At 44.3% G+C, this 15,050-nt stretch overlaps 1 protein-coding gene across 3 annotated transcripts in view; it reads right to left on the reverse strand.

The window, feature by feature from the left end:
* Positions 1 to 15,050, reverse strand: part of kcnip4a (potassium voltage-gated channel interacting protein 4a) — a 114,445-nt gene that overhangs the window by 78,467 nt on the left and 20,928 nt on the right. Inside the window, exon 1 of one of the 3 annotated variants that reach the window (XM_035148909.2) lies at positions 8,839 to 9,545. The exons of the other annotated variants lie outside the window; for them this stretch is intronic. Within the exon in view, the coding sequence (XP_035004800.1) occupies positions 8,839 to 8,923 (85 nt within the window). The 5' untranslated portion in view covers positions 8,924 to 9,545. Of the gene's footprint in view, positions 1 to 8,838; positions 9,546 to 15,050 lie in introns of those variants that run through there. 3 annotated transcript variants of the gene reach the window in all.

A 15,050-nucleotide genomic window follows, 5' to 3' on the forward strand; every position in this document is an offset into this window, starting at 1 on the left:
ATTACCCTGCAACGCCAGCGACATGATTCCTGCATGATGTAAAGGTTTATATCTCAAAGCATATTAATGACACTAAGCTTCCCTTGTTTCCCTCTAGTCTCCACTCTGACCCTCAAAGAGGTATTGATTCTGTCTTTGTTGGCAGGGAGCTGGAGCAGCGCTGCAGCCACCAGTAATTGCCGGCTAACGGTGCGTGGAGAGGACATCGTCTCTCATATCGCGGAGGGCGACTGGGGAAGAGGGTTGGCTTTTTTGTGAATACCGAGGCGAGTGATAGCGGACAACGCTTGAAACAGAGCGCCTCGACAGGACCCTTTAAGTGAAGTGATTGCCAGCGTGAGAGAGGAGGTTGAGCGGCCGAGGACAAACGGGGACACAAAGCTGGAGAGAGCGAGCGAAGGGAAGATGTGATATCAGACGGGAAGGGAAACTTTTTAATTTAAGTTAACAATAGCAATGATCACTTGAGGGAGAAGATAAAAAAAAAAAAGTGCCGGGGTAATAGAACAATTCTCCGAGGTGATAACAACAATGGGCAATGAAAACAAATTAACGCTCCTGCGAATATTCTGTCGTCTTGAACGGCCACAACCTCGTTTTAGCAGTTCTTCGGTGTTGAACCAGTGGTAAAGGGTAAATTGACTCTACTTAAATAGAGCTTTTCAAGTCTTATCAATGGTTTCTGTAGCTCTATCGTTTCTTTTTTGGGGGCCTTTTTCTTCACTTATACCAACACACTTACTCTCCTGCTGGATTCAGTGAGCGCGGTGAGACACAGCAGCTCGACCAACCCAACTAAAAATAACCCGGCTGTTCTTTCCACTCACAAGGACTCCGGTGGACAAACATTAGTGTAGATGGGAAAACTGATTACATGGGCTCGCGAGGGTGAATTTGAATGGACCGTGTGCAGGAAAGACCACAGGCCGAACGCACACACAGAAAAATGGGGAGGGAAATGCAATCCAGGCCACCAGGAGGGATTTTGTGGACGTGGTGGACGTAGCACCGATCAATACAAGCACAAAGCTGCAACTTTTGCTAATATGTCAGTGTGAATGTTGTTGGCAATTAATTGTATTATTTGCATGCAAGTTTACTCGTTTTCTTTCATCTCCACCCAATTCTCAGATTGATTACGGTGGCAATCCACCAACTTCACACATAGGTCAGTTTCATCATCATATCGATTAGTTACTCTCTTTATTAAACCCTGATGACGTCGTCGGGGGTATTTTGACTTTGGTTTGTGGAGACAACAAAGAGTTTAAGTGAAGTTTAAAAGATGTGCCCATTTATCAGACACGGACAGTCGAATGAAAGATGCTACAGAACTGCATCGTGGGAAATGTAGGATACAGAGTTTAGGGAGATTGACTTGTCTAGAGCCCCAAACTCAGTGTCGACTAGGAAAGATGCTGTGGTGGTCAAACAAAGAATTGCAAGACACATTCCTTGCAGATATCTTTGCAAAATGATCAGTTTGATTAGAAGTAAGGTAAAATAAACATTAAATGTGTAACATCCCATTTTAGATATCTAGCAACCACGGTGCAGTGCCTTGGCATTAAACTTGTAATCTATGGATCAGCAACACAAAGTGGACTTTCTGGATTAATGCCTCACAACACACACAACACACCACTCTATAAACCCCCACAGTGTTACTGTGCCAGTTTTAATGTTGACTAAAGTCTAAATATGCTTTTGCTGCTCTGATATTAATTCACGTCTTTAATCGTTCCAGACTTGATTGATGCACAATACGAAATAGGCTGAGAGTCGTTTTAATTGGGTTTGTATCGTCTCTGCCAAATCATCCTTTTGATGGAAAATGCACACGAAACAAAAAAACCAACAATCCTCTCAGTAAATGGGTCTTGTTGGTGTGCGGATTCGTGAGAGTACTGTACAGTCCCTTGACACACAAAGCTTTAATCACACTTCAACTAAGAGGGTGACCTTTCGATAACAAGTTCATCATCGCTTAATGATTCACCTTACATCGGGTAATTAATGACAAGGAATCCGATTGCAGGGGCGGTGACGCACAGAGGGATCTCTCTGCGACCGCAGCACTGCAGACGCGGTGACGGTTTAACCTTGTAGCTCTTCCATGTGCGACCAGCCAAGCCGATTCCTGACCTCAACAACAGAAAGGTCGAAGAACATTTCCACAATGGGGTTTTACAAAGAGTTACAGGCTGAAGTAGATGGTGACATTTATTTTCCACTGCAGTAAGCACACTCTCGCTTTTCTCCTCTTTTAAATAACACTGGGCCACATTGTCCAGCAGCACTTAAAAAAAGGCATCGACAGGCCGTCACTCGTTTTCAGGCAGGCAGAGGACGACCTGGCGGGACAAGGCTGTGGTTTAGCTAATGGAGGACGCCGAGCACTGCGGAGGAATCTGTGCTGCTCTGGTGTTGGAAGGCAGAAACCAGAAACCAGAAGAAAGCTGGGACACTGTGAAACAAAGAGACGTTAAACTAAGCCTGCCGGGAAACCTGATGCGCACACAGACATCACCGCCGAGCGTCACGTGCAGTGATCCTTGGGAGAGGGGTCATGGTCAAAAGTCACATTGCAAGGTTAAACGAGAGCTGTTACTGATACTTGCTGGATCGATGCGGCGTCCTGTTCTGTTGCTCCAAGTTTGGCTGCGTCAACACGTCAACAACACAATGTGCATGCTCCTTCATTTTCTCTCAAATATCAGTCTTTTCTGATTTCTCCCACGGGATGATGGTAGTTTAATTGTACCAGCCTCCGTGTTTTCGCCCAAAATAATGAAAATGCTGAATATGCCGGGTCGGGCATCGGCCAGTATATATTCAGTCTCTGTACTGTAAAGGGTTTCACCTGAGCCAAGCCATACACCATCACTCCCATAAAGAATCAGTAGCATACAGCTGTTAAAATACATTATATATATATTTTTTTTTAAATTTAAATGCTCTTGTATCAGATTGGTACTCTGTATCAGTCGATACACAAAGTCCAGGTATCGGAATTGGTATCAGGAAGGGAAAAATCAACATCTCCAATGCCAGTAATTTAGATTTTTCATAGATTTCTCTACAAATCTTACTCGCCAGATGGGCATTCAGGAAATATGGGAGCATTATACAACAAGTAACAAAACCTCTCGCACAGCATGAACACAAGCATCAAACTTCAGACTGTGATCCACACAGATGCTTGTCAGGGGAATCAAACAGACTCCATGTTAGTTCACTGGGTGTGAAAAGGAAACATGACGCAACACGGACGGACCAGCTGTTACTGTTGCACCTGTCCAAACCTGATGCGGGAGAAACGTTCGGCTGCAGATAGATTCACTATTTCATTGAAATCTTAGAGAAAAAAAGAAACAGCACTAAAGCAGCTGCAGAACAAACATTGGATGTTCTCTTGGTCCATAAACTTTATAGAAAATAAAATTTCTACGTCACAACTGCATCGTCTTATCTAAACCACCGCCGATCTATTGCCGTTTCAGACTTGGGACACCGTCGCACGGACATGATGCCAATTGAAACTGCCTGCAGGTATCAAATATTCAGTGTTTGGTCAGGGATTATGGGCTTTGAACGTGCTGTCCTCTGGGGACGGGTGGAACATGACCTGCCGATTGCCATCAGGACACCAAAGACAGGGAAACAAAGACGGGGCCCTCGTGTCAGCGGTCAGGCCCACGCACGTGTGCTCAGTAAGTACATTCTGAAAAGTCGCAGAGTGCATCGCGTCTCCCAAACAAACAGGCACCAGTGAACTGGAATTATTCAAGTACCGAAACACGACGAAATCCCATTTAGCTGATTTAGCAATAAAAAGGACTTGGGGGGGGGGAGAGGGGGAAAATGCTTAGTCGGCATTTCCTGCAGCCTCACACGCTCGAGCTGGGCGACGTTGCAATCATTCAGCGTTGATCCATTATAAAGAACACAGGGAAACATTCATCCTCTCTGGACTCAAAATAACTGCATTGAAAAGTCGAATCTAAACACTCGAAATCAATGAACGCTGCCTGAAATATTGATTGCCTCATCAAAGCAGGACTTTTACCGGTCTCGCAAGAAAAAGTCGAGAGGAGAGGCTGAGTCGTGATGTCAAACGATATGCTCGGAATCAGTTACCAGCATGTGAGCCTGTCCCCATGTGGTTTTAAAAAAAAAAAAAAAAATGGATGATGCATTACCCAAGTTGAAAAGCCTGACAGCCAAACACTCGGGGAGGAAACCGGCTGTGACGATGTGGAGGAGAGATTCCAAAAAGAGGGTTTCAGAGCGAACGGCAGATTTGAGAGCGCGCTGCAGTGCAATTCAACTAAACAGAGGTTGAAAAAGACACGTTTAAAGCCAATCCAACTGCACAAAGTAAGGGTGTTCACTGGATAATGAATGGGCACTGAAAAATGTGTCTTTTGTAAGGAAGCGGCTAAATCATAGAGGTTCAGGATGACTCAATGACCCCTAATGGATACTTTGGTGGACTGGAAGCGGAGGAGGTGAAGATCCCCCACCCCCCCCCCGGTGTGACCATAGATGGTATATAAAGCTGGACGACGCGTCTCTACTTCCTCCCACTATCCAGAAACCAAGCCAAAATATGCCGTAGTCTGCGCAGTAGCAATCGAGGGAAGGAGCCACGGTAGCGAGGTCTTGTCAAACATCTTTTAGTTTGGTCCAAGTCCTATCCATTAACATGGAGGAGGCGGGATGCAAGCCACCCACCAGTTGGTGATCCAGGCGCTGTGGCTTCACTTTTTAGGGCCCATGTCGAGTCGTCAATCTATATTTGCAACTACGGGCGCAAACAACAAATACATCTCTGCTTTTCCATGTTTTCAAAATGTGCTGAAATTGCTGTTTCAACCTTGGAGCCTGTGCATCAGTGATTTGTGTCCCCTCCCGTTTACCCTATAAGATCAATTCCAAGGCCTGCTGTGCACACAGCAGTGTTAGCATGAATAGGAATGATGGTTTCACATGTGTGTCTGAGACAGACGTGCAAGGGCAGTAAATCTGTTTTGATCAATAAGCAACGGCCCTGGCTCACCGAAAAAACACCAGATCAACTCTTACGATGATAACGACGCTAAATTGGCCCTTTAACATGCAGCACAGCTTGTTCATAGATCTATATAGAGAATAAGCATGTGGACAAAAATCACCCATGACATCACAGTACATCACGTCATATCTGCCCAGGCCTGCTGTGACATCACACACACACACACACACACACACACACACACACACACACACACACACACACACACACACACACACACACACACACACACACACACACACACACACACACACACACACACACACACACACACACACACACACACACACACACACAACCCTCGACCTACGCTCTGCGTGTGTGCTGGTCTTGGGGACTAAGTGATCAATGAAGCAATGAGCGCGAGGCTGTTCGTGGACAATGAACATCTCAATTAAAATCGCATTGGTCTGCTAACTGACTCCATCCATCACTCTCCCCCACCCCCCAGTAACCCAAATAAGGCCGAGCCAGCTCCACTCTGGTCAAACTCAATTTATATTAATCTGCGGCACAGGCTGTGTAAGATAAGTTCATACGCTGTGTTTATGGAGAAATGGATCCACTCAAGTGGAAATTGTCAAATGAATGACTGGTAATGGGTTTTATAATTATGCCTCTGTGCCGAGGCCGGTGACGTTATGTTTTCGGGTTGTCCATCCGTCTGTCCCATTACCGTGAATGTGATATCTAAGGAACGGATTGAAGCAATTTCTTCAAATTTGGCTCATACATGCATTTCGAGGCAATGAACTGATTTTCGGTGGTCAAAGGTCAAAGTCTCTGTGGACTCATGTCATAATACTTCCTGTGAACCTGAAGACCAATTGATACAATACTTGATATTTTATATTCAAAAAGGGAACAAAAGTCAACTTCACTGTGACATCATGTCCTGCTAATACACCTGATACATGTTTATAGTAGTAAGTCTACATATATTACATCACAGGTACACATTGGTCTGGACACATGGGAATTTAAACAGCAGCTTGGCTTGTTGACAGAGTCATACAACTACAAGGTGGGAAAATGTATTTCAGTTTCCCTTTAATCTTTGAGTCCAAGTGAACGTGTGTGGCAAATTTGAAAGAATTGCCTTCTTGAGGTACCGCGTTCACAAGAATGGGATGGAGGGACAACCTGAAAACATAAAAGCCACCTTTTATCACATATATATATATATATTAAACATACTGGTGCAGCAACCCTGTTTATCTCTATACTTCATTAGTCTAGTTTCCAAGGTTCAGGCGACAACCTAATATTCTTCTGACAATGTGGTCAATAACAAAGACTCTGTTTATCCACCTCAGCACATGCACAGTAATTGACCCGAGTCCAAAGGGAAATATGTCCAGCCTTGTGTTTAACATGATCAATAATAAATGACTGACACGGACATTAAAGATCCGAATTTTGCACAACAAAAACCCGAAGGCAATAAGGAGGCATAAAGCAATACCACATTTATATTTTATTCAATCATCCCTTTGAGGCCACTAAAGGTCTAAATCTCTCCTGAATATACACTGATCGTGTTACCACCATGTGGGAACTGCAACGTGACCTAAACGACCCATCCGTCGCTATGGAAACAAAAGGGTATTCTTCCTCTGGCACATACAGTAGATGGATTTCTCCAAGCTTGGTATCTCCCGAGAGCATGTATTTGTAAGTATGATCGGGGGAGCTGAATCTATGTAGCTTTTAAAAAGGGCAGCGACTTCTATAGCCGTCTCCCATCCTCCCCACTCGTTCTCTCGGGGTCTAAGGTCAAGGAGAATGTGGAGAAGTAGGCCATTGCTTCCCAGAGACGATGCCTTCCCTTCAACTGATCCTTCCTCACAATACGCGAGAAGGAGTGAAGAAAATGATGTACGTCTCGCATGTGCAGAAGTACGCTGGAATTCATTAGCGTGTTCGTGTCGCACCTCTCTGGCGCCCGACACCATCTCACCCACACGGCGTGATAATCAACAACCTTCTCGACGAAGCGAAGCTCGGCCGAGGCAGGAAGGAGACGGGAGCCGCTGGAGGCAGGGGGCGTCGAGGTGCGCTGCCAGTGTAGTCACATCATCGCTGCAGCTCACCAGCATAAACAAGCCACGCGGGACCGAGAATAAACCATCACAACACGGGTCCGCATGGCATAAGTAAATAAGGCTCATCTGCAGTTTGATGCACACCAGCGATGTTTGCCAGCGATCAGCCGCAGCTCATAACCTTTATCCCTCAGTGAGCCCTTCATGGCGTAATCTGTCGGTAATCCACTGTAATCCACCATTAATCTCGTTAAACCCTTTGATTTACTATCTGCCTTATTAAGCTCTCGGTGCGTGCACACTGAACAAAAGGGAAAACTAAATCCATTATCCACTTGCAGCATGATACAGGTTGTATTGCAGTGTGTGCGTTCACTGTGCGCAACAACCTTCACTTATTCTCTTTTTTATTGGGGGGGGGCTGTTCAGGAAGATTTTGCATCTGCAAACAGCTCCACATCATTACCCTGTGCGGCGGCAGAGCTGGAAGCAAGATATTGTTTTCACCCCCCGTCCGTGTGTGTGTGTGTGTCTGTGTACAAAATAACCCAAAAAACGCCAGGATGGATTTTCAACAAACTTGGTGGGAATATTACTTGGGAGGGTATCACACATTCTTCCACCATATCTCTGCAACAAATAGAGCGAGAGAGACGAGCTGAAGCTTCTATTGATCAGAAAGATATTCCTAATCACATGATGTCATGTGTTAAAGTGATGAGATGTCAGAAAATGATATCATGCATAACTCAAATGCATTTTTTTTTTATATCTCTGCATCCTATTGGACTACAGGCACGACCTTTGGCATAAACCGAAATATATATATATATATAGATAGAAAAATAATAGCTGATCATATGGTAGGAATGATGTCATGATGTCACCATGGAGTCAGAAAATGACATCACATAGTGCAGTAATGCAACCGTAACAGAGACAAGATCTACAGCTTATGTAGATTAACCAATAATTGATCTTCATATAGTATAAATGACAAATTGACATAAAATGGCAAAGAGTAAAACATAAAATATATACAGGCAGCAATGTCTGATTTGTATATACGGTTCACACAAGGTGTTTTGTCCCTGCACTGCTTTTCATTTCAGACTGTTGTGTTTTTTAAGGTCTAATACAAATAATCAATCATCAATCATACATTACTTGTACAGCTCATATTCACAAATCACCGTTTCCCGCATAGGACTCAACAAGTTGGGACATTGTCTCCCCTTACCCTCGACTGGAGTGAGGAAAAGATACCAAAAAACAATCTTTTTTACATTAAATGACACAATATACTTAGATTAAATTCTGTGGTGAATCATAACAAACCCCAGGACAAAGCTGACAGACACAAAACATTTTGCTTTTTACAGCCAATGCAGAGGAAGCTGTTCGGTCATGATTTCTTCCAGTCAAAGCCTGTCCCCGTTTCATTTCATCCAAACACATGCATGCACACCAAATAATTGGTAATAAATTCAAAACCATATTGGAGAACTACACAATTCTCAAGCAAGGTCTGCAGGCGTCACTGTACACAGAACCTAAAAACTGCTGAGGATGATGATGGAGCACATTTTATCCAGACATGAGCAAAGTGGAGAACTTTGTCGCTGAACTCCCGAGAGGATGAAACAAACATCTCAGAGAATCAAGCGCACGTGGGAAAGTGAAATCTGCATCTCAAAGTCCGACCGGGAGTCTTACCGGTGTTGAGCGTGCCCGTGATGAACCTGAACAGGTACTGTGCGAACTTGAAGATCTCTCGCTTGCACCTTCTCCTGCAGCTCATCTTTGCTCCTTGGGCAGAGGGGGGGAGGGGGGGTGCTTGGAAAAGGTCAGGACTCTGATTTCAGGGTTTTGAAAGAAAAAAACGAAAAAGAAATCCAGTGATGCCTTTTATTTCAAAAAGGGAAGAAAAAGAAAAAACCCTGCCGGTGCTAGTGTCCTCTTGCTCTCTCCTCCGCTCCTCTGGCTGTGACAGCGTGGCCCTCGCGTCTGGCGGGAGTGATGAGCATGAGTGAGTGGAAAGCGCGTTGTGCGGCTGAGTGTGTATCCGTGGGTCCAGGACAAGCTCTGTCTGATCAACGCTGGGGACGTGTGACATTAATGTTTGCTTACCGGCCGTTCACCTCCTGCTCTCTGGGGGAAAGGTGGAGAAGGGGCTTCTCTCAGTCCCTTTAACCTTCCTCCCAACACTCGCTCCTACTCCTCTGGACTTTTCCCTGTCACTCCTCTGAGCAAACACCTCCCCTCTTCCTCCCTCCGCGTTACTTCAGATCACACACACTACTCGCTTCACAATACAGTGGTGATCCAGCGAGCCTCTCCCCCCCTCTCTCCCTGAGACACACAAACAAACACACACACACTCCCACACTTGATCTCGTAGTGCGCCTGCTGCTCGCTCTACTCAGCACCATCTGTGGATGTTTTACCCTCGCTGACGGTTGCCATGGAGGTGTGGCCTGATTGGCCTGAGAGGAGGAGGAAGAGGAGGAGAAGAGAGATAGAAAACACACACACACACACACACGAGGAGGAGGAGGAGGAGAAACAAAAGGGAATTAAGGGGAAAGTGCCCACCTCAATGAATCAGAAGTGACAGTACATTATGGCTCATGTGTAATTGAATGTTATAACAATGAGGGACGTTAACGACCTGTGGTAACGCTCCACTTTGGGGTCGCGAGACACAGATGAGGGCGTGACAAATGTGCTGTAACAATTTTTTGAAAAAGAGAAGGGAGGCGGAGAGAGAAAAAAGCGACGGAGTGGGTGAGATTTCCTCCGTCGAAATCGTCAAGGTCGGCGTTAATAATGACTGACAGGCTTCGCCCGGTATCTGCGATGACACGAGGACGAGCCAAGTGCATCATCTTCGCCGCTAATTAGCCGGCACCGCGCCTCGATTGCACTCATCTATCAATGCCAAGTCGCCCCGTCTGAAAAACCCGTCATTAACTCAAACCTTTGGCCGCTGCCATTCGTAGTGCTGCGGTGAATTTGCTGGGGAAACACTGTTAGGGTTTCTTTTTTTTACCTTCTCATTAATACACAGCCATCAGGCCGACAGGTGCAAAGTATGAAATGAGATTGGACTTGTATAAATCGGCTCTGAAAGCCGGGCTGAGATTCTACAGGTCACTCCGCGGAGAGGCAGGTCTATTTCGGTGAATCCTGCTCCGTGTGGAGTAACTGCAGACTCTGACCTTGGAGTTCTTGTCAGTGTGTTATACGCACACACACGCACGCACACACACTCTCTCTTGATGGGAAAGAGCAGCGAGGGGATTGTTCAACAGGCGGGAATAAGAAATAAACTTGGCTTCAGGTAAAATAAAGACTTCAAGGACTTGACGCGCTGTGAGAAACTTCTTAGTGGGTCAGAGCAGAGAACTAGTGCAGTGTCTCAATTAGGTGAATAATTTAAAAAAGGTACCTGTGGGGCTCAGCGGTGTCATTGCGACATGATACTGGAAGTGGACCAGACACACGTATTTAAAAGAACAAGATTGGAAGAGATGCTTTTTAATAAACCAATATAAAAACCCTGACCTCCCTGGTACCATGTAGTTTGCAATGAATAACTGAGAAGTCAACTTGTGGTTATTAAGTTTTTTCATACATATTGGTTTTAGCCAGAGACAGTGGATTTTGTTGGCTAAAATGATGACTATCACTATCACAGATATCAATAGCAGCAATTATGTTTGCCAATATGATTTTTCTTTTACAGAACAAATGATGCAGAAAAGATGTGCGTTTTATCTACATTTCACATTGACTTAATTCAATTCAAGTTTTATGTACGTATATTAGTTGTTTTTGTAATTATGTATAATAGGGTTAATTAGTGAACTGTATAATATCAAGCCTCATTTACATTTCTTATTTATAAGGTTTTATTATGACATCTTATAGCAAATATATTTTTACTCCCCAATAACGGCCTGGTGCTAGTTCGTGCCACAAGTTGGATGAGAAATCTGTATCCGGATTACTCATTTATAAAAAAATAAATCTGTAAAATACTAAGAAATTAAAGCTTAAGAAGGGCGAAGCTACGATGGAAAATTGGAATCTCCAATAACAATGTATGAAGCTGATATGTATTTCCTGCAGATTCCAGCTTGTTAGCCCCAATACCACTTATCATACAGTTTTATAAAAGTAAAATGTTAAGATAAGTTATTTTGTTGTGAAGCGTCTTTACCCATGATCACATGTTCAAGTCTTTCTTTAGAGGACATGGCAGCTCCAGTTGTTGCCACAGAAAGCTCTACAGACTGTATCCGGATACACATGCAATCCCCAAGTGTGCACTCGAGTCTGTGCGCACATGCATTCACACTTACATTTAGTCCGGTACCACCCACTCCCTGACCCCCCCCCCCGTGAGAACACTTAACATCTGTGCAACTCCATCGCCTGTCACCTAGGCCCTCGTTTCCATTTCTGCTCATGTTTCCGATAAACAAACGCACCCCTCAAGTCCCTGCGACTTCCATGGGGGCTCCTGGGGGCAGCGTCATCTTGAGCTAAATGAGGTTTGTCACCTCACTAGCTCTGAGGTGAACAGATGGCCTGCTGCTCACTTGAGCGAGTGGCAAACGGACACTGACCGAAACACCACCGGGTTCACGGCGTTGCTGGTAAACACTGCACTTGAACTAAGGGTTGCATTTTTTTTTTTTTTTCCTACAAGTAACTCAGGCCTTTCCCCGACCACTGGTGAGCGGGAAGTGTGATGTGCGGAAACAAAATCGCCACATTCCAAGTCCATATAGAGTCAGGAAAAACTCCCCGACACGAGTCCTGCTTACCTTGATGAGTATGGTCAAGGCAACGAGCAGTATGGAGCCTGAGGTCAAATCAGGGTATAAGACAAAACATGTCTGTCATGTCAAGCTCCGTAAACTCGTACTAAACATTTTACAGGGAGTAAACCAGGTAGGATGAACATAAACTGTTTTAACTTCACTTTGCATCATAGACTGTTTATAAAAAGCATCTGCATGAAACGTCCAGCACACAAACAATAAAAAAGTGACAGGATATTGTAGAACTGTCGGAGGAGGACTCACTAATGACAAGGAATAATCAAACACACATTCCAAACAGGCAGGTTAAGAACAGGCACTGCACTAATTTACTCAAAACTGCGGGAAAAAAATGTTTATTCATATAAAATAACTAAAAAGCATCTCTTCTACATTAGAGACAGATGTGGCCGATGAGCTAAAGTGTCGTCTTAGTACTCGTAGCCTTGACGCACGATGATCTGGCGAGACGCTCCGTTGTTAAGGACCCTTGAGTCAAACAGACGGGTTTACTGGATGAAGTGTGAACTGGTTTCACCTCCGCTGCTGCTGTCAGCTAAAATCAAACTTGTGCGCCATATAATATTAACACCGTGGACTTAGCCTCCTGTAAAAGCTGGGTTCAGTTGAAAGGGAACAAGTAGAGAGGGAGTGGGAGCTTCAGGTGCTTTGGATTTTTTTTTTCAATTTACAAGCAGAAAAACGACAGAAAGCAAATTAAACATCGAGTCCTAGATGTATTTCTCCCCCAAATCTTTTTGCCCCTTCAGCATTTCCCCCCCCTGCCCCGTCACCTTGAGTATGTATATATTCCCAAAGCCTTTTCCAGATTTTGATAGAACATGAGCTTTTTGTGTAGCACCCCGCGGCAATGACAGGCATAACATGAAAAAGGCTCCAGTCACGGAGAGGTTGACAGGTATATTGATCCATCTAGAAAACAGTGACTGCAGGTGCCTGAGGCTGAGAGCCACCATTTCCACCTAGAGCTGTTTCTCCCCCCCCCCCTACTGCGTTAAAGCAGCTTGGTCGACCGGAAAGAAGCAGAGAGGAGCTTGAAATCAAATATTGTGGGGGACAATTTACAACCAAAGACATCTCTTGCGATTTACGCAAGACAAACAGCCGTAAAATGTCTGCCCGTATCCACACAGGCTGCAGGATAGAAAGTGTCGGCTGGATCTGCTGTCACACAAAGCACATCTGAGGAGACAAATGTAAAAAAGCCCTCTCAGGATATTTCAAGTCCATGACACGTCTCCATCAGGCAAGCAGGCCCGAAAGCTGGAGCTTTGGGGTTAAGTGGCCACTAAACTGAACATCAAGAGCTGAGCCACAATCCATAAAGTGCCCATCTGCAGTCAAGTGTACTTCGCTGCGTCTGACAACTGTCGAACGGCATTACACATGACAGGCTGCTGACGAAATCCAGAAAAAGGGCCTGAAAGTTGTTGCGGTGGATTAGGGTGCTTGGTGTTGTGGCCATGCACAATCTGAGCAATATAGTGTTTTGGGGGCTGATGCAGTTCCCCCTGCCAAAAAATTCTGATATCCCTACATTGGCTAATATACGTTTTTAAATATGCAAATGAGCGGTTGCGAATACATGGGAACATCCAGGAATTTCTCTTTCCCACAGACTTCAATTCAATTTAAATTAAATCCCTCAGGACCAATTAGAAAATGCTGGGCCGCCACAGATAGTTAAAGGGAAACACTTCTTTGACATTGGCTAAGGTATATGCTCTTAAATGTTTTATATCAGCGAATATCGGCAGAGATAATGGCAGATACCGATAAAACTATGAGAGACTCATTTCAGCTGAAAGATTGTTCGGGCTCTGCTACAGTAAATACCAAAGGATAAATTGTTAAAAACTTTTGGGGGATTTTTCCTAACTGTTATGTGCAGAGAAGACAGGACGTGCTAATAGCTTGTGCTGGTACTGAGTGAATGTGAAATTATCATATTTTGAAAATAATTAGTGTAGGTTATTGCTGAGTCGTGAATTATTAAGTGGTTTATATTGCAGACACTGATTCTACTTTCTAATTATTACAAATAAGTTGTCGTAAATTTACACCTCTGCTATTTGCATCCTGGGAGAAACAGACATGAAGGATGAATGGAGACGATTAAACTGTTGTTTCAACTGATGCATAAAAAAAACAACAAACCTCATTAACGGCAGAGCAACAACAGCGCGGACCTCTTCAGACCCTACAGGTTTGGTATCTGCAGAGCGCCGTTTGACGAGCTGCGAGCGGAACGTCTTCCCAGTACCTGAACATGTCACCGAACAGCAGCGTGCACAGAGATTAGCCATATCTGCAGTGCTCAGCACCGGCGGCCACCTGAGCCGAGTCCTGGTAAATGGAGCAAACGCCGACATGCCATCAGGGAAGAATGACGACCTCTGAAGGAATGCACGTGAAAGTAACAATGTCTTAAATCATCTCTACAACTTTACCAAGGAGCAACAAGAAATAACTTTAAGACAATTAACTTACAGCTAAAAGATTGAGTTTCATAACGGCTCTGACCAAGAAACAGTGATGTGGCTGATCCACAACCTGCTTAATACTGTGCAGACTGCTGCCTCCCGACCAGTATATGCTACAGTACTGCGTATTAACCAGTTTAAGTGCAGAAGATACAACTTTAAAGTGTTTTCACTCAATACGTGGGGTTACTAGACTAACCTGAACATGCAGTACTACACTTAATGAGAAAGCAACTCATGATTCTTTTAATTATAGATTATAGACAATTATTTTCTCTATCAGAACCAATTATTCAGACCGAATAGATTTCAACAAAAAGATAATTAAAAAAAGATTAAAAAGAAACCATGACGTCCCCAGACCAATTCCCACATTTGCTCCATCAGTTAATTCAGCATTCCCGAGCAAACCACAAAGGGGAAAAGTGCAATTAAGCTTTTGTTAAACAATCAAGCACCACACCGTTTACTTAATAAAAAAACACAATAAAACAAAAAAGCTCATCAACATGAGTCATCCCACTGCAACACTCTGCTGAGCACACAGAAAGCTGCTGGTAGGAGGCTCTGACTGCGCCATCAGTTGTGTTTA

Source organism: Hippoglossus stenolepis, chromosome 23, assembly GCF_022539355.2.
Source record: "Hippoglossus stenolepis isolate QCI-W04-F060 chromosome 23, HSTE1.2, whole genome shotgun sequence".
NCBI classification, from domain to species: domain Eukaryota; kingdom Metazoa; phylum Chordata; class Actinopteri; order Pleuronectiformes; family Pleuronectidae; genus Hippoglossus; species Hippoglossus stenolepis.